This window comes from Nycticebus coucang, chromosome 10 (genome assembly GCF_027406575.1).
Source record: "Nycticebus coucang isolate mNycCou1 chromosome 10, mNycCou1.pri, whole genome shotgun sequence".
NCBI classification, from domain to species: domain Eukaryota; kingdom Metazoa; phylum Chordata; class Mammalia; order Primates; family Lorisidae; genus Nycticebus; species Nycticebus coucang.
In genome coordinates, this window is record NC_069789.1 from 10,392,470 (window position 1) to 10,411,326 (window position 18,857).

At 38.6% G+C, this 18,857-nt stretch overlaps 1 protein-coding gene across 1 annotated transcript in view; it reads right to left on the bottom strand.

Annotated features, from left to right (window-relative positions):
* The window catches only part of CATSPERE (catsper channel auxiliary subunit epsilon), a 172,862-nt gene that overhangs the window by 40,249 nt on the left and 113,756 nt on the right, over positions 1 to 18,857 (bottom strand). The window contains exons 12-15 of the mRNA XM_053604723.1: positions 16,265 to 16,707; positions 11,150 to 11,208; positions 9,407 to 9,482; positions 4,278 to 4,330 (exon numbers count right to left, since the gene is read on the bottom strand). Of these exons, the coding sequence (XP_053460698.1) occupies positions 4,278 to 4,330; positions 9,407 to 9,482; positions 11,150 to 11,208; positions 16,265 to 16,707 (631 nt within the window). The remainder of the gene's footprint in view (positions 1 to 4,277; positions 4,331 to 9,406; positions 9,483 to 11,149; positions 11,209 to 16,264; positions 16,708 to 18,857) is intronic.

Here is an 18,857-nt window from a genome sequence, read left to right on the forward strand (position 1 = left end):
GTGGTGATGAAAATACTTTGGAACTGGATAGTGGTGTTAGATGCACAATATCATGAATGTCCTTCATGCCACTGCCTTGTATTTTTCTTTATTTTTTTTGAGACAGACATTCACTCTGTCACCCTGGTAGAGTGCTGTGGCATCATTAGAGCTCAACCTCAAATTCTTGGGCTTGAAGCAATCTTCTTGCCTCAGCCTCCCAAGTAGCTGAGACTACAGGCGTGTGCCACTATGCCTGGCTAGTTTTTCTATTTTTAGTAGAGATGAGGTCTTGCTCCTTGCTTAGGGTGATCTTAAACTCATGAGCTCAAGCAATCCAGCTGCCTCAGCCTCCCACAGTGCTGGGATTACAGGCATGAGCTTCCACAACCAACCTGCATTGTATATTTTAAAATGGTAAATTTATGTTGTATGAATTTCTTCACAATTTTAAAAACTTACCATGCCAAAACACACACACACACACAAATTCATAGGAAAACTATCAACATGGAAATAAAAAAAGGTAATATAACATAATCATGGGAGACATACACCAGGACTACAGGGACAATTCAATATTATAAAATCATTAATAAAGTTTACTATATTGATATTTAAGAAAATTCGGGAAAAAGTAAATCAATCAAAATAAAGATAAATTTCTTTCAACTGTTTTATTACACACAAATACTTTTCCCCCTCTAAACACACATTTCTAGTTGCTACTAGAAACTCAGCTGTGTAGGTAAAGAATTCATATAATTTCTAGTTAGAGTTTGTACAGACAGAGGACATAATGGTCTATGAAATCACACAGCTTTTAGATAAAATTATCCATTTTTCCACTTTATCTAGCAGCTTCCAGTGTTAATTAGGAGGAACCCTAGACATCATCATTTTTAGATCAATGTTGAAAGTCTAGACCATTCCCCCAACTCTGAACCCAAGTTGGATCCCAAGGGATGCCAACTCTCCTTCACTGACAACTCTACTAAAGTGTCTCGGACCACGTATAGGTCCAGTCTCCCTTGGTGACTATGAAAACCACAGGCCCACTGTAGCCAGAGTCCTAGGCATTAGAGCTATTTTTAGGGTCCCAGAGCAATGGGTTATTGACTAAGAAATCCAGAGTGAGGTCTTGAAATTTGTGTTTTTTTAAACATGCTTTCCAGATGGTTCTGATGAGCAATTGAACTTGACAATTACTATCTGGAGCCTCCCAGAAATAGGTTGGTTCAAGCTGCTTCTGTGTATCTGGTTTGGGAAGGAAATCAGGGGACTGAGAAAGAATTCTTTATGTGATTGTACTGGGAATTGATTCTGGTAACATGTTGCTTACAGCAGTTATCCTCAAACATCAATGTCTCTATGGATCTCCTGGAAATTCTTTTAAAATGCAGATTCTGATTCAGTGGGTGTGGGAAGAGGCCTGAGATTCTGCACTTTTTTTTTGGAGACAGAGTCTTACTCTGGTGGACTTTGTTAGAGTGCCGTGGTATCAGCCTAGCTCACAGCAACCTCAAGCTCTTGGGCTAAAGTGATCCTGTTGCCCCAGCCTCCAGAGTAGCTGGGACTACAGGAATCCACCACCATGCTGGCTAGTTTTCCGTTTTCTTTTCTTTTTCTTTCTTTCTTTTTTTTTTTTTTGAGAGAGAGTCTCACTCTGTTGCCCTGGGTAGAGCGGAATGGAATCATCATACCTCACAGCAACCTCAAACTCCTGGGCTCAAACAATCTTCTTGGCCTCAGCTTCCTGAGTAGCTGGCACTATAGGTGCCCACCATTATGCTTTGCTAATTTTTCTATTTCTAGTAGAGATGAGGATATTGCTTTTGCTTAGGCTGGTCTCAAACTCCTGAGATCAAGGGATCTGCCCACCTTAGCCTCTCAGAGTGCTAGGGTTGCAGGTATGAGCCACCACGCCCAGCTTAGTTTTCCTATTTTTGTTAGAGATGGGTCTCACTCTTGCTCAGCCTGGTCTTGAACTCCTAAGCTCAAGGGATCCTCCCACCTTGGCCTCCCAGAGTGCTAGGATTATGGGTGTGAGCCACCAAGCCTGGCCTGTGATTCTGCATTTATAACAAGTTTTCAGCTGATGCCAGTGCTCATTTATACATCAAACTCTGATGAACAAAGATGTAAATATTCCCAGAAATAGGATAATAGAATGTACAGGCTATATATGTTGTGTATCAATTAGCCTGGGTGGGAGGTATCCTCTTGCCTCAGCCTTCCTAGTAGCTGGAACCACAGGCATTCACTACCACCTCTGGCTAATATGAATATACATATTCATATTACATATAAATTCTTTTACATACACATATAAATATACAGTATACATATACATTCTTTTAGAGAGGGGGATGTCCCTTCCTAGGCTCAAACCATCCTTTCATCATGGTCTCCCAAAGTGCTGGAATTACAGTTGTGAGCCAGTGTGTCCAGCCCAGTTAGCCTTTTGGAGTTTCCTCGAAAAGGAATTATGAGTACAAAGGTGTTAGGAAATGGAAATTTAGCAAATGCTGAATGAGATGCAAATATTTATCAATCTAGCAAGTGATTATTACAATTCAGTAATAATCAAAGTATTACCAGACTGACAGAGGAATAGACCATTTGTCTTGTTTGAGAGCAAGCCATATCATAAAAACTCAGCTAAGAGTTAATGTTCTCCCACTCACACCCCCACTCCTAACCAAAGAAAAGGAATCACAACAAATTGCCATCTCCACTACACCTTTAACCGAAGCTAAACAGATTTATATGTACCGGGGGGGCCAAAAAATATTTACACATCTAAGAGATATTACCTGTGTATTATTTTTCAAAGTGGAATTGAATTACTGTAGCAATGTGTAGCAGGACATTCGCTCAAAAGGCAGTAGTCAAATGAACGCTACCGTCACCATGCAACAGACCGGACAGTCAAAGAAAGTGGCAGTGGCACGGTTGAGGGGTGCAAGGCCAATGTGAAGTGCTGTTTGGAATTTGGGAACACTGTGGAAGCATGATGACAATGGAGGCCACAGAACCCCTCACATACCTAACGGCATGATTCATGAGGAGTCTGAGATGCCTGATCCTCTGTGTGACGTGCACAGGGAGGATCCCAGGCACTTTGTTCCGTGATGCTCCAGCAGCAGTTCACCCACTATCAGAAGTGTTTGAATGCTGGGGCCTTGGTGTGTGTCACACTTTATGGGGGCAAGACATGATTGCAAGAGGGACTTTACCTAATAATTGCAATCAGTGTAACCTGGCTTATCGTACCCTCATTGAATCCCAACAATAAAAAATAAATAAAAAAACAAACAAACAACAAATAGAACATTAAAAAAAAAAAAAAGAAGTGTTTGAATGCTGATGGTAACCACTTTGAGCACTTCTTGTAATTGAAGCAATCAAATGTGACTTCTGTTCATCTTTTGGTGTCAGTATCTATGGATATCACAATTTCAGGGCAGTTTTTTCCTTTCTTAAAATGTGTATACCTTTTTTTGCCACTCTTGGTATATGTGGTCCTTGATTCTGTCCCATGTAGAGATATGGCAAATGGGAGACACAAATCTAAGTTGCTTCATTGTGAACCACGGTAGGATCAATGACATTCACACCTTGGGACACTCTGCAGGAACCACTGGTGGTTCTGTTAAAAATTTCCCATGGAAAATGGTGCAGAAAACTGAGGCTTCTCTAGTAGGAGGGTAAGCAAGTCGCTGATGGAAGTTGTGAGTAGTTTGAGTAGGATGGAAAACAGAGGTTAAGTGTTTCTCCCCTTCACTTCTCTAGGAATGATCTGTACACTGAAGAGCAGATGAAATGATGAAAAAGAGAAACTGGCTGATTAAAAGGAAATGTGGATGGGTCGGGTACGGTGGCTCACGTCTGTAATCCTAGCACTCTGGGAGACCGAGGCAGGTGGATTGTTGTAGCTCATGAGTTCCAAACCAAGCTACTTGGGAGGCTGAGGCAAGAGGATCGTTTGAACCCAAGAGTTTGAGGTTGCTGTGAGCTATGATTCCATAGCACTCTACCAAGGGCAACAAAGTGAAAAAAAAAGTGGAGAAAAATGCTGGTAATAAAGTGTTTAATTTTTTTTCTTTTAGGTCTGATTTGAATAATGTATATTTGACTTGGCAATAATTGACTGGGCATCCCATTAATTCAATTTTGGATTTCATTGTGAATGTGTCAGTCATTAGGCCAATATCATAACTAGTCATTATCATCTAGTTCATCATTTGTTTTAAAACTGAAAGAATATAAGACAGGTCAAATTGGAGTATACTTGCCCTTGAACTGCAATGTGTTTTTTAGCATCACATCCAACAGCTATTTGGAACATCTAAAATAAAGTAATTTAGGTAGTGAGTTCAGTGGTTTTGATTCACATGATCTAAAATGTTATGACGGCTAAAACTAGTTACATTTCAGATTTGAAATCACAACCTTTGAGATGCAGGGCTCTGTTATGCTATTGCTCTGTGCTGTTCTGCTCCTTTCTTGATCTTTTTTTATTTTTTTTTCTTTTTGCTTCCTTTTGTCTTTACTGCTCATGAGGCCCAAAGGTTGGCTCTCTGCTTTCTCAATGTTTCTTGGGGAATCGATCCAATCCCATCTTTTACTCACCTCTGCCACATGATTACCAACTTCACCCTTCCAGCTCACACCTCTGACTCTGCTACTAGTTTGACCCCCCCACACTTTAGTAGACCAATAATTTTTTATTGAGTCTTGAGTCTCATCTTATAAAATAGCATCTTAATCCTGGTATTCCTGCTTTAAGTAGCACTACCCGTTTTTGAAAGAGCCTGAGCATCCAGCCAGTTATTAAATCTTAACTCCCTGTCCTAGTTCTATGGATATTTTAAACATTACTCACCACTGCTTTTTTGAAGAGAAGCACATCTGTGCTTTGTTTGGAAACAAACTACCTGTGCATACTACAGCACAACATACAAGAAGTTAGAGATTAGCCTACATCTCTGCCATTGGTGAGATACCTTGTGAACACAAACAGAGCCTGTGCTTCTCTGTGAGCAGACTGGGATACAGTAGAAAAAGGCAACTGCAAAAACCCAACAATAGCATCACATAGACATGCTGTGCCATGATGCCTTGTTTCATGGGCTGAAAATTCCGAAGAAAGGCATTTGATAAGGGAAAGGTTGGCGTTAAAACCACCAAATAAAATCTGATGCAATAAGCATATTACTTTTACAGACAACTGTATCTCTACTGTTACTAGCAATATTTCCTTTCTCTTTCAACAGATTTGATAAATAGTATTGGCAGTAAGAACAGAGTAGAATTAATGTTACATATAAAAATTAAATTAAAATAGAGTTTCGTGTGGCTTTGTTAAGAAGACACGTTATATCTGGCAGTGGGAATATAGCAGGAATTTCAATCTAAAGTCAAAATACTATTAACTTCATTAAATCTCTGTGATAAAGAAAAAGAACTGTTGCAAAATGCCAAATGTCTTATCCTGCCTGCAAATGTTTAAGTATCTGTTACTTAAAATTAATATACTGGTTATATAGAACGAAAATATAACTAATTGCTACATAAACAAAAGGAAGGCTTACAAAGAAAGTTAAAAATAAAGCGGAATAATCCTTCAGATTTTTTTTTGAGAATTGCTAATATTTCAGGCAGGGGGTCATGACTTCTCTTTCACCAGTCCTGGTTCTTTCTTAAATGGATGCCTACTTCTATTTCTCCATGGCTCCAGGGCACCTATTCCTCCACCAGGCTAAGTGAGCTCTAGACACTTGCATTCTACCTTAAACATGTCCCTGTATGTTGGAGATTTCCACAAGGTGAATCTGGAAGAACCCTAATACTCCCTACCCTTTGAGAAGGACTAGGGACCTACGAACATGGGGATAGAGAAATGATGTCCAGACAAGTTTGGTGGATATAAAAGAGTTGTCCCCGCTAAACCAAGACCTCCCAGACTTCATTTCAAAGACAAATTGCACAGTGGGAGTCTATGGATTTTATTTCTGGAATCACCTGATTTTACCCACAGCATCTGATTTGTTCTTTTAACACCACCTATTATTATTAAATCTTTGCTTTCCCACCAAATATGTTCAGAAAGATGAGCCTGCCCTTATTAAGTTATCCATGTGACACACATGATTGGCTGAGGTCCTCAAATCTCTCACAGTCAGCACTCACCATCACTTAATGATCTCATTTTTAATATTTCTTCTCTTCCTAGTCTCAGCTGACAGAAATAACCCCAAACTTCAGAACCAATAACATGGCTAGGATTAAAAATGTGAGTTGACTTGCAGGTGGAAATTAAAAAGGAGTTGTAGGTACAGAGTGTAGGAAGCATGATTGATCCTGTTTTCCAGAGCACCCACTGCTGCAGGGCTAACACATGTTCCCCAGGCCTGGACACCTAATTAGAGAGATTCTGACATATAGGCTAAATGAAAATGTTTCCGCTCAGTGCAGAGACAGGGCAGGATATCTTCTGCCTTGGCTGAGAGTCAGACATAACAAATTCCCTCTAACTGGTCAGAACAACTGATCTGAGACAGGGATTCTCAAGGACCCTCAACACGAATGCTGGTAGATAATGTGTCAGACTAGAATTATAGTCCTCTCTTTCTGGGAAAATTCATCTTGGAAGGAATTAAGCCCTCTGGGGGCTGGCCTGCATTTCTGCAATTCCACTTCTTGGCACATGGTTAAAAAGTGAGATGCAGTTGTTGGAGCTGCCAGTTCTATTTGCTGCTCTGCCACAGGTTATGAAGACTAAATGACAAAGACAGCAGACTCCTGTTCAAATAGCGCAGTCTATTTCCAAATATCCAGCAGGTTAACAAGGATCTGACTTCCTCCAACTGGAGAAGTCTGTAGGCCATGGCTCTGTGTACCTACAGAGCTAGGCCTTATATCTCTATAGTGTTTATCTGGGAGGCTGATGACTACTCAGGAGTATGGGAGCACAAAGATGGGACCCTGTGGTTGAAAGCATACCTTGTGGTTATGTACACATTTTGATATCTTTGGCTATTTGGAGGACATGCCTCTACAAGGCCACAGTTTCCTATTGGCTACAAGGGCTGTGGCATATTTCTCCATTCTATTTCAGTTGGTGGGTCAATGTAAACTACCTGCAGAGAGTGGCTAGATTTGAACTGTCTTTGTCTAAAGAGCTAAAGAGGAAAAAAGAGGATGAAATCTGCGATGTTAGATAATTACTCTATGACAGGGACTTTGCATAAATAATCTCATTTAATACTCCCAACAACCCTTACTATAGGTGGTGTTACACTACACTTTTCACAAATGAGGCAACTGAGACTCAGAGTGTTTAAGTAGCTTGGATCTGAAGTCAGGTTAGATGAACGTGCCTTTATAACGCCTTGGCTGGGTAGGATACAGCAAACAGGGATCTCTAACAAATCTATAGATTAGAAAAGGATAACAAAAACCATAGTGCTTTAGGAAGTCATCCATGAAGGAATAGGATCACCAAGTTAAGGAAAGAGAACCTAGGCCTAGGTTAGGAAGGAACTCGTGAGGCTGCAGTTCCTTGCTTCCTGAGCAGTTACGGTATGTGGGTGATGTGGTAGCCAGAAGGGAGTTGTTAGGATACAACTGCAGGCAATTTCCTAGGGAAGCAGTGTTCGTCAGCAGTGCTAAAGGATGGATCACATCTACCGCGGTTCAAGGCTTCCTCTAAACTCATGGAACCTTACCCTGGAGGAACAGGTTCCTTGTGCTGGGTTCCCAGAGAAGAGGTGCCGAGTCCTATTTCACTATGTATTCCCTATGTATAACATGATGCCTGATATACAGTAGGTGCTCAGTATGTTTGCTGAAGAAATAAGAACAGGCATCCCCAGGTGTGTACCATGGGCTCAAAAGAGGGGCTTGTTAAGAATCTGGGTTTAATTTCATAATACCCACAGTTACCTGCACGTGCAGATGCTATTTCATACCTCCATGCTCTTGTCTATGCCTTTTCCTGGAATTCCCTTTGCATCTGCCCACTGAACTTCTACTTATTCTTCAATAGTCATTTCATGTATTCCTTTCTTTTCACCTTTCCTCTCCCAATCAAAATTGCTAACACTTTAGACCAGGTGCAGTGGCTCACACCTGTAATCCTCACACTCTGGGAGGCTGAGGCAGGTGAATTGCTTGAGCTCATGAGTTTGAGACCAGCCTGAGCAAGAATGAGACTAAGAATAGAAAATAGAAATTTCTCTACTAAAAATAGAAAAACTAGCTGGGCTCCTGTAATCCCAGCTACTTGGGAGGCTTAGGTAGGAGGATTGCTTGAGCCCACGAGTTTGAGGTTGCTATGAGCTATGATGCCACAGCACTCTACTGAGCATAACAAAGTCAGATGCTGTCTCAAAAAAAAAATTGTTCACACTTTTCGTGGGGCTTCTTGACAACTGTGTACAACATAGTATCTCTCTCTTTTTTTTGGAGACAGAGCCTCAAGCTGTCACCCTGGGTAGAGTGCTGTGGCATCACAGCTCACAGCAACCTCCAACTCCTGGACTCAAGCGATTCTCCTGCCTCTGCCTCCCAAGTCGCTGGGACTACAAGCACCTGTCACAGTGCCCAGCTATTTTTTGGTTGCAGCCATCATTGTTGTTTGGCGGGCCTGGCTGGACTCGAACCCACCAGCTCAGGTGCATGTGGCTGGTGCCTTAGCCACTTGAGCCACAGGTGCCAAGCCGAACAACATAGTCTCTTAAGCTAGCTTATGTTTAACTCTAGGGAAGGTAGACTCTCTTTTCATCTTTGTAACTCCCATTACCTAGTGCACAGACTGAAACACAGAAACACAGTAGGGATGAGATAAATTGTTTTTTTAATGGATGCTATTTTGATGCAGGATAAATATGGATATGACTTTCAATCTTCTTTGACAAACCACATCCGACTTAAATTTTTCCCATTAATTTCAGTTTTCCTTTAAACAGTTTCATTTATCTTCAAACACTAATAGTTTTACATTTTTGTATATGTTTATATATCCCACTTCATTTTATTTATTTATTTATTTATTTATTTATTTATTTATTTATTTAGACAGAGTCTCCCTCTTGCCCAGGGAGGGAGGACCTCCAACAACTGAGATTAGGAGATCCTCCTGTCTTGGCCTCCCAGAGTGCTAGGATTACAGGCATGAGACACCATGTCTGGCCTATATATCCCACTTTTAGATGATAAATTCTATCTTTTGTCTTCAGACTTGAGATAAAAAATCTTATCTTCTGTTTTCAAAATGAAATAATGTTCACTTCAAAGTGAAACATTACAGAATGCTGCTAAGTATTAGGGGAGTGGTATTCTATGGAGGAAATGTGAGTTATTTAGTTTACCACCTATGCATTCTTGAAGTAAATTTTTGATCTTCACCCCTGTCACTTACCTTGTGGGCTCTTGGACATGGGTATGAGTAGTTACTAGGTCGAAGCTGAATGAGCACAAGACCCATGTTCTGGTCTCTAGGAAATAAACAACCCACACAGGTTATTATGGAATCAGGGGAGAAGAAGACATGACCCTGCCTTTCTTAGAGAAAATGCAAAGTCCCAGGTACATGATGTGATTGAATTCCATGAGGAAGTCTAGAGGCCTGGTGCTGGTGGTAACTGCTCGCTGCTTCTGCTAGGGCAGCTCTGTATTGTGGTCATATGGTGAAGTGGCTCTGCCTCATGGCATCCCATATTTTGGCCACCACAGGGTTGGCACAATAAGAAAGAGAAATTAGCATCACGTCAACATTTCAACCACTGTATTTCATAAGCGCCCCCGGTCCCTGAACAATGGAGCTCTGCTGCTGACACTGTGGTTTGCTTGCTTCCTGATGGTATTTCAAAGTGGTACCCACACCACGGGTTCTTCCTCTCTCCCCAGTGTATATCCCCCTTCCACTGATAACACCTTTGCAATAGTAAAGAGTATGGTGCAAAATTAGTTTTCTGAACCATAATAAGTTGCGTAATATGACCTGACTGGAATTAAAAATTAGGTCAGATATAATGTCTTTTCTCAACTGTGAAGCATGCATGGATCATTCTGTGCTCGGGGGGGGAAGAATATGAGAGCTCAAAAAGAGCAGAAGAAGAAATTTTGAAAGCTTGCTTTATATCCCACCTCTGCTAAGGTTTTTACTTTCTGAAAAAACTGGGGAACAAACACACACACACAAAAATCCTGGGCCATTTTATGTGCATACTCTAGCAACATCCGTCTCAGTAAATATCCACAAAACCAAAACTACTCAAAGGAACCCACACCCAGTAAGAGGATAAAGCAAAAAGTCAATGGATGAAGGGGGAAGGAACAAATTGAGTCTACTCAGTTTAGATTGTGTTTAAAGCAGCATGTTCTCCCTACCCTTCCTTATCAGGCTCTATCACATCATTCTGTTTTCTTGATAGCATTTGTCAGTATTTGGAATTACCTTGTTGGTTGGATTGCTTGCTGTGTGTCTTTTCCCACTGGAGATGTGTTCTGCGACACCATTACTTTATCTTTCTTGTTCACCACGTAATTTTGAACACCGAGAAAACACTTGACATAGAGCAAGTACTCTAATTGCTTGGGGTAGCAGCAAACTAAAGAAAAGTGGACTTCTTCCTGGAGGGGAAATGCTATTTTCCTGGAAAACATTGCCAGGCTGTAATGATAGCTATCTAAATGCTTTAGCACCAAATTCCAAGTTCATCATCTTCCTTCAGAAATTAAATGCTTAAGTGCTACCTTATTCCAGGAGTCAAACATGGTGTTTTATATGACTTTCCTCACAGTTAAAGACTTTCTGTGATATTAGAGTCCTTGTTTTTGCTTAATGATAGTCTGTAGAAACTTTGAGATAAGAGTTTGTTATAGAACATGCTTGAAAATTACTGAATTAAGAAATAGCCCATTTTTCATATCTTCATTTGAATGAAAGAGATTCTTCAGAGAGGTCATGTTTCCATTAAACTACAAGGAGGACATTACATTTTAAACACTTGAATACTAATTTTACATCTATCCAGACATTTAAAGGAATTTCAAATTTGGATATTTAAACAGGCATGGGGCCATTTAAGTAAATAGCTACAAATCAACAACCCAAGTAGCATATTTAATACTGCATATGTACTATATAAGTCTTACTTACTGCAGCTTGAAGTAGTCATCTGCTCCCTCATAATTTATATTCTGAAAAAATTCTAGTGTCTGAGAGAGAAAATTAAAAAGTTTATGTAAAGAAGGAAAATTGGGGGTGAGGATCTCACTTTAATAGCATTTGGTTTTCTACATCCAGGCGCATAAAATGTCTTCATTAGGATATGAAATAATGTTCAACACTTGTAAAGCAACACTGATTGCTGGATGGAGGCTGCATAGATATGTAATAAAGCAAGTGAAGTAAAATGTTTATGTAGAATCCAGGCAGTGGGTTGAGAGGTGCTAAATGCAAAATTCTTTCAACTATCTGTATGCTTTAAGTTTTTCATAATAAAATTAAATTTATGGCCTCACCAAGAATCTCATATAAAAGTTAGTAACTCTAGCTGATAGAAAGGTTTATATGAGGCTCCATGCACTGGCTTATGCCTGCGATTCCAGCATTCTGGGAGGCCAAGGTGGGAGGATCATATGAGGCCAGGAGTTCGAGACCAGTCTGAGCAAGAGCGAGACCCTGTCTCTACTAAAAAATAGAAAAATTAGCCAGGCATGGTGGCAGATGCCCATATTCTTAGCTACTTGGGAGGCTAAGGCAGGAGGATCACTTGAGCCCAGCAGTTTGAAGCTGCAGTGAGCTGTGATGATGCCACTGTACTCCAGCCTGGTGACAAAGCAAGATTCTAAAAAAAAAAAAAGAAGAAGAAGAAGAAGAAAAGAAAGAAAACAAAGGAAATATTTATGTGTTTTTCAAGAGGTACATCCTAAAAAAATATTTATTGTAATATTGTAACATTTTTTCTTTCTTTCTTTTTTTTTTTCTTTTGGCTGGGGCTGGTTTTGAACCCGCCACCTCTGGTATATGGGGCCGGCGCCCTACTCCTTTGAGCCACAGGCGCTGCCAATATTGTAACATTTTTCAGAATAGCCCCCAAATAGAAATAATCTCCATCTAATAAGCAAGGTGCTATAAAAATAATACTATAATTCACTAAATCTAAAATGCCATAGATATAATACTCATCCTGATTTCAGAGATGTTAAATGTAAAAAAGAAAATGTGTCTTAGAATTAATGAAATATGGTGGTTGCAGTGATAGTAACAGTAATGGTAGTAGTGGTGGCAGTTGTAGTAATGCATACATGTAGTGCTGGCTGTGTGCCAGGTGTTTTCCTAAGTCCCTTATGTATATGAATTCACTTAATCCTCATAATAACCTTATGAGGTAGGTTCTGTCATTATCCCCAACTTATAGAAGAGAGAATTAAGGCACAGAGATTTAAAAATTTGCTCACTGTCATTAGGTAATAAATGATAGAGCCAGCATTTTATTAAAAACACACATTTTGATGTTTTACAGTCATTGGTCATTTATCTATTTTGATGGGTAATGAGTATTTTGAGGCGGGAAGTTGCAAATGGACAAATATACAGTTGACCCTTGAACAACCTGGGTTTGAAAGATGCAGGTTCACTGATACATGGATTTTTTTTTTCAATAAATATATTGGAAAGTTTTTGAGATTTGCAAACCACATAGACTAAAAATATGGAAAAAAATTAAGAAAAAGGTATGTCACAAATACATAAAGCGTGTGTAGATACTAGTCTATTTTACCATTTACTACCATAAAATATACACAAATCTATTATAAAAAGTTAAAATTTATCAAAACTTACACACGGAAACACAGACCATATATAGCACCATTTGCAGTTGAGAGAAATGTAAACAATAAAGATGCAGGTGTTAAATCATGACTACATAAAATTTACTAGTACAGACTGTGCTAGTGTAATAGCATTGGGAGTGCCCACTTCAAACTCCTGTGATGCTATCATGCAAGCAGTTTGCCTCACCAGCAAATGGCACATAGCAGGAAAAAGCGATCTTCTGAGCCTCTTGTGTATTTTTCATGTGATCTCTTGCACTTCTTGTGTATTTTTAATTGTGTGTAGTACAATACTGTAAATCTGGAATAACACCATGGGACCAATACAAAGTACCATTAGTGATGCTGGAAGTGTTCTCAAGAAGCAGAGAAAAGTCATGACACTATAAGAAAAAGTGAAATTGCCTGGTATGAACTATAGGTTGATGGAGGTGTGCAGCTGTGGCCGTGCACATTTCAGACAGGTGGTTCCTCTTGTAAATAGATAATGCGAACTTCTAGTATTGGTAAGTACAGTACAGCACTATAAATGTCTTTGCTCTGTTTTTATGATTTTCTTAATAACCCCCTCTTTTCTCTAGCTTACTTTATTGTGAGAATACAGTATACAAGTGTACAATACATATAACATACAAAATACACATTGACCATGGTTGACCACCTCCCTGCATTGACCACTCCTTAAGGTGACCTGATTTTCATAGACCAGATGTGTAGCACATGCATGTATCAGTGCAGTAGGCTTAGTTCCTTTTGCTGACCACTTCCATGCTGACCAGTTTGCTACAGTTCTTTGGGTGGTCAACTTACAAAGGTTGTGTGTTAATCAACTATTTTTGTTATTGGTAAGACTTCTGGTGAACAGTGGGCTATTAGTAGTTAGGTTTTTTGGGAGTCCAAAATTATATGCAAATCTTTGACTGTGTGGCATTGTGTTGTTCAAGAGTCAACTGTACATTACGCCTCCAGTCTTTGGAAAGAAAACCATGAGTTAAATACATCCCTTTTTTCTTGGCACACAATCAATCTAGTCTCATTTTATGCATCATATTTTACCTTTTCCTGGTATCTTCCCCCTCCTTTATCTCCCCATATTAGGCAGCCATATCATATATAAACATACTTGTTTACTTACACATAATTTTATGTTTGATATATGTCTTCGAATATCTTGTTATCAAAGATAAATTTATTTTCCTTTTTTTGCTTGTGGTGTGTGTCTATAATATTATTTAATATTATTATATGATAGTGCTAAGGTATGAATGTTTGTGTTCCCCCAAAATTTACATGTTGAAGTCACCAATATGATGACATTATGAGGTGGGAGGTCATGAGGGCAGAGCCTCATGAGAGGGATTGGTGCTCTTATAAAAAAGGCCTCAGAAAGTTGTCTTGCCACTTCTGCCACATGAGAACATTGTGAAAAGACATTATCTATGAGCATTTGGCCCTCCCAGACACCAAATCTCGTAGCACCCTGATCTTGGACCTCTTGGCCTCTAGATCTATGAGACATAAATTTCTATTGTTATGAGACACCGAATTTAAGCTATTTTTGCAATAGAAACCCCAAAAGACTAGGATAGATTTCAGAAAGTGTCTTATAATTTTCATTCAATGCTGTAGTTTAAGATCTATTAATGAGATCTTAATACAAACTGATAGATCTATATCAGTTTGTTTCCAAATCAGTTTCTGGAAGATTACATTATTATTATTGTAATTAAGTAATTATAATACTATATAATATTATGTACTGATGAGATGAGTGCAAAATGAAAGGAGAGTTATTGTTTTCCTGAGAAATAAGTTGATTTCTTTGGAAATTTTTGATAAAACAAGTCACTGTAGAAATTGCTGAATTAAGTATGAGCAAGATAATAGTAAAAGACAAAATAATTATAAAAATCTAGAACTTCATTTGCTTTGTCAATGTTGTTAAGTGTTTTTTTCTTTATTATAAAAAAACTGAAATAGGAACTCAGCAATGATGCCTTATAGGTAAGGTTATTCAAGAAAGGAGATGAGGAACATAATAAATGGATTTATTTTAAAGAAAAAGCTTTGGTCTTACGCTAGAAAATTGACTAATGAATGTGCATTCATTTATTTAAGCTAAAGTAAAATGTTTCACATATATCTGTTTTACTTTTTATGATTCTCTGCTTTAACTGAATTTGGAATTAACTGAAAACTTCTATTCTATTGTATCCGATAGGAGGCCCACTGTTGTATATGCTTAAGGAAGCTGAGCCTAGAAAGGGAAAATGAGGGAGAGAAACTGTCCCTTGAGTTATGCAGTGTTTGAGAAGAAATGGAAGTAACATGTAAAATGCTCATGTTATAATATTAGAAAAGTGTTCTACAAAATTATATATACACAGCATATATATACCTATTTTTATGATAGATTATTTGCAAAGATGGCTGCAATAATTTCTCCCAATTCCTTTATGCGTGTCCTGTTACAGTACTTAGGTCACAATGAAAGTTGTGAGATAGACTGTGTTATGGTCCATTATTTCACTTCCAAAAACCACAGTCAACAGCATTGAATAAACACAGTCCATAGCATCCTTTCTGATTCACTCATGCATATTTCAACCTGCTCGGCTTACTGGTGTTGCTGAGAGGGCTTCATTTATTTCCATCTGAACAGATTTTACATTTCTTGATTTTTGTGTATCTCAAAACTTTTGTAATAACCCACATATAACTTGGTTATTTCTCTGGAAGAGGTAGGGCTTATTTCCCCAACTTGTGAATTAGGACTGGCCTTACAACTTGCTTTGACCTATAGAATGTGGCCAAACCTAGGCCTCAAGAGGCTTTATCGCTTTTGCTCTTATCTTGGAACACTACCCTGAGACTGCCATGTGAAGAAGCCAGGTCCAGTCTGAAGGATAAGAGGCCAGGTGGAGCAGAGATAAGTGTTCTGGGGCCCTTCAGACTAATGAGGCTATCTTAGATCAGCCAGTTGCAGGTGAATTACCAGATCATCACAGCCACATCAATGAACCAAGATGAAACCAGCAGATCTGCCTACCTAGTCAGGGCCCAAACTGTGGACTCATAGAATTGGTTGTTGTATAAAGGAATTAGGTTTTGAAGTGGTTTATTATACTACAAGAGATAACAGAAGTCTACAGAAAAGCCATACATTAAAAAAAAGAGAAAGAAATGAATAGTGCAACTGACAATCAAGGAGTTTTGAAGGATTATGTTTTTTAGGTTGCAAAGAAGCCTTGGATATTGAGAGCAAAAATTGTGGCTTGGGAGTTAATGGCTTATTATATAATTAAACTTACATAGTCTTCAACATTTCCCCAGCTTAATCTAGAAGAGAAATTAAATCACTTTATAAAAAATGTTAATACTATGCTTTTATGTTTATTAAAATCAAATGCAGAAATTTAAAATATTAACCTACCAGAGTTTTAGTACATTGTCCAAAGGCAATTTCATAGGAAGACTGTTGCTTTGCTTTCAATATTTTTGGACCATAAGAATCCACAGCTGTAAACAGACCATAATTTTCTGGATAAACGAGTTGACTCCAAATGACTAGATTCTCTCCCTTGTCCAAAAAATAAAATATGCGATCAACATTATTTTGCCATGCAGTGTATGGGCATTTTTCTTTTGTCTTGTGGGATATACTTTTGACTTCCAGATTTAAAGGATATTCCTGTGCTTGTATTGTGCCATTGCTGAAAGCACTCAGGAGATAGGTCTCACCAGATGTATTTAAGAGAAAGACTGTTCTTACTGTACTGTTCACCCACTCATGCAGCTTCACTGACTCTCTAACATTAATCTTGGTATAAAATAGTATATTGTTTTCCATTTTCACCAAAATATTTCCATAATAATCTGGAAAAAAGAGAGAAAAGTTGTGTTATTATAACTATACATCATGCTGTTTTATTTAAGTGTACTTTGAATCAAAATAATTTATTTTATAATGAGTATTTATATAGTTTGAGAAAATTAGAGTGTGTAGGCACAAACCCGTCATTTCAGACTACACTGGAGAACTTCTCTCTCGATTCATTGTATTCAGTTTTCTTATTGTATGCATTTTATCCTTATATTTGCTGTATCACTTTTATATATTTGCATCATTTACATAGAGAAAAGAGTTAGAATAATGAGGAGAAGAAGGACAGCAATGGTATTATTAGAGAGTATGGATTGATTTGTGTCCTCTTCAAATTTTTATTTTGAAACCATAAATCCCCAATGTGACCATTTAGTGAGATAGGGCCTTTGAGGAGGCAATTAAGGTTAAGTTTAAGAAATTAAATTAAAAAGTAGATTTGAAAAATGAGATCATAAACAGAGGTGCTAATCCAGGAGCGGTGTCAGTTACAAGGAGAGGAAGAAACACCAGGAAACTCTCTGGGCACAGAGGATGCGATGAGAAGGCAGCCTTTTACAAGCCAGAATAGAGGCCTCCACAGAAATAAATCCTGACAGTACCTTTGTCCTGGACTACTAGCCCTCAGAAATGTGAGAAAGTGAATTTCTGTTGTTTTTAAGTCACCCAGTCTGGTATTTTGTTATGGGAGCTCTGGCAGACTAATACAACTGGGATGAAGAAATGGGGGATGGGGGCAGGAGTCATGTAAGGCATAGCCTACCTTACTGGGAGACTCATAGGAGATAATCCACTTTCTCCACTTAACTGAGAATTCTGCCTAAGTCACAGTGGCTCACAGAAGGCCCTCTCTTAACCTCTTTGGCTCTGTTGCCTTATCTATAAAACGAACATTTGGACTCCTAGCTGATTCCATAGCTTCCTTTCAAGATATGACATTCTCCTTGTATGGCCTAGGGGTATACCTTCTTTAATTTTCAAAAGACAACACTCAGAGGGGATTGGCTAAATGGAGGAAGGTACTGAATTCATAGACTCAAGGGAGGTTCGGTTTGTGTTGTGCTTATATCTTACATTTGGAATCTGAATAAATCAGTAACCTTTTTACAAATAACCTTAAATTTATAGTCTTCTCAAGTTTACCTAATCAGAAATGCATGCAAGTAGATGGCAAGGGGGAAGGAGAGAAACGTGGGTGGAGAATGTGATAAAATATATCTCTATATCAAAATAGAGAGTAATTGCAGGATACGTACAGTGAATGATATATAAAATGTAAAACCTCGTGAAACAAAACAATATATTACTTCTAGTTATATATAACATCCAAATTGCTTCACAGTATGAACTCTTTTTACCCAGGTTTATTTCTTACTTTTGGTCTTATTCTCTATTGTGTAGTCACACAGACGTAATTTCAGTTCCCTAAACTTTCCATGTTCTCTCCCATTTCCATATCTTTGCACACACTATATTCTCAACTTGGAATGCTACTTCAATCTCCTATCCTAACCAGTGAAATCATTTTTCCAATATGTATATACTCTACTCCTGTGTTTTCAGCTTAGGAGTCATTTCCCCCATATCTACTTTTCTGATCCCATAAATCCGGATTTGATGCTCCTTATATACACTTTTATAACATCTCCTTTTTTGCTGATCATATTGCTGGTTAAAACATTATTAAACGTTATCGAATGATCTGTGGATTAAATACAAGGCTGATGAAAATTAAGAACGATTTAGGGCTGAGTGCAGTGGCTCACTCCTGTAATACCAGCACTCTGGGAGGCCTAGATGGGCAGCTTGCTTGGGCTCAGGAGTTTGAGACCAGCCTGAGCAAGAGTGAGACCTTGTCTGTACTAAAAACAGAAAAACTAGCCTGGTGTAGTGGTGGGCGTCTGTAGTCCCAGCTTCTTGGGAGGCTAAGGCAAGAGGATTGCTTGAGCCTAAGAGTCTGAGGTTGCTATGAGCTGTGATGCCACAGAACTCTACCCAGGGTGACAGAGTGAGACTCTCTCTCAAAAAAAAAAAAAAAAAAAAATGATTTAAAACGTAACAACGATAATAACACTATATGTAAAAATCTCATGGGATGCAGCTAAAGGACATACAGAGAAAAATTCATAGCCTTACGCTTGTT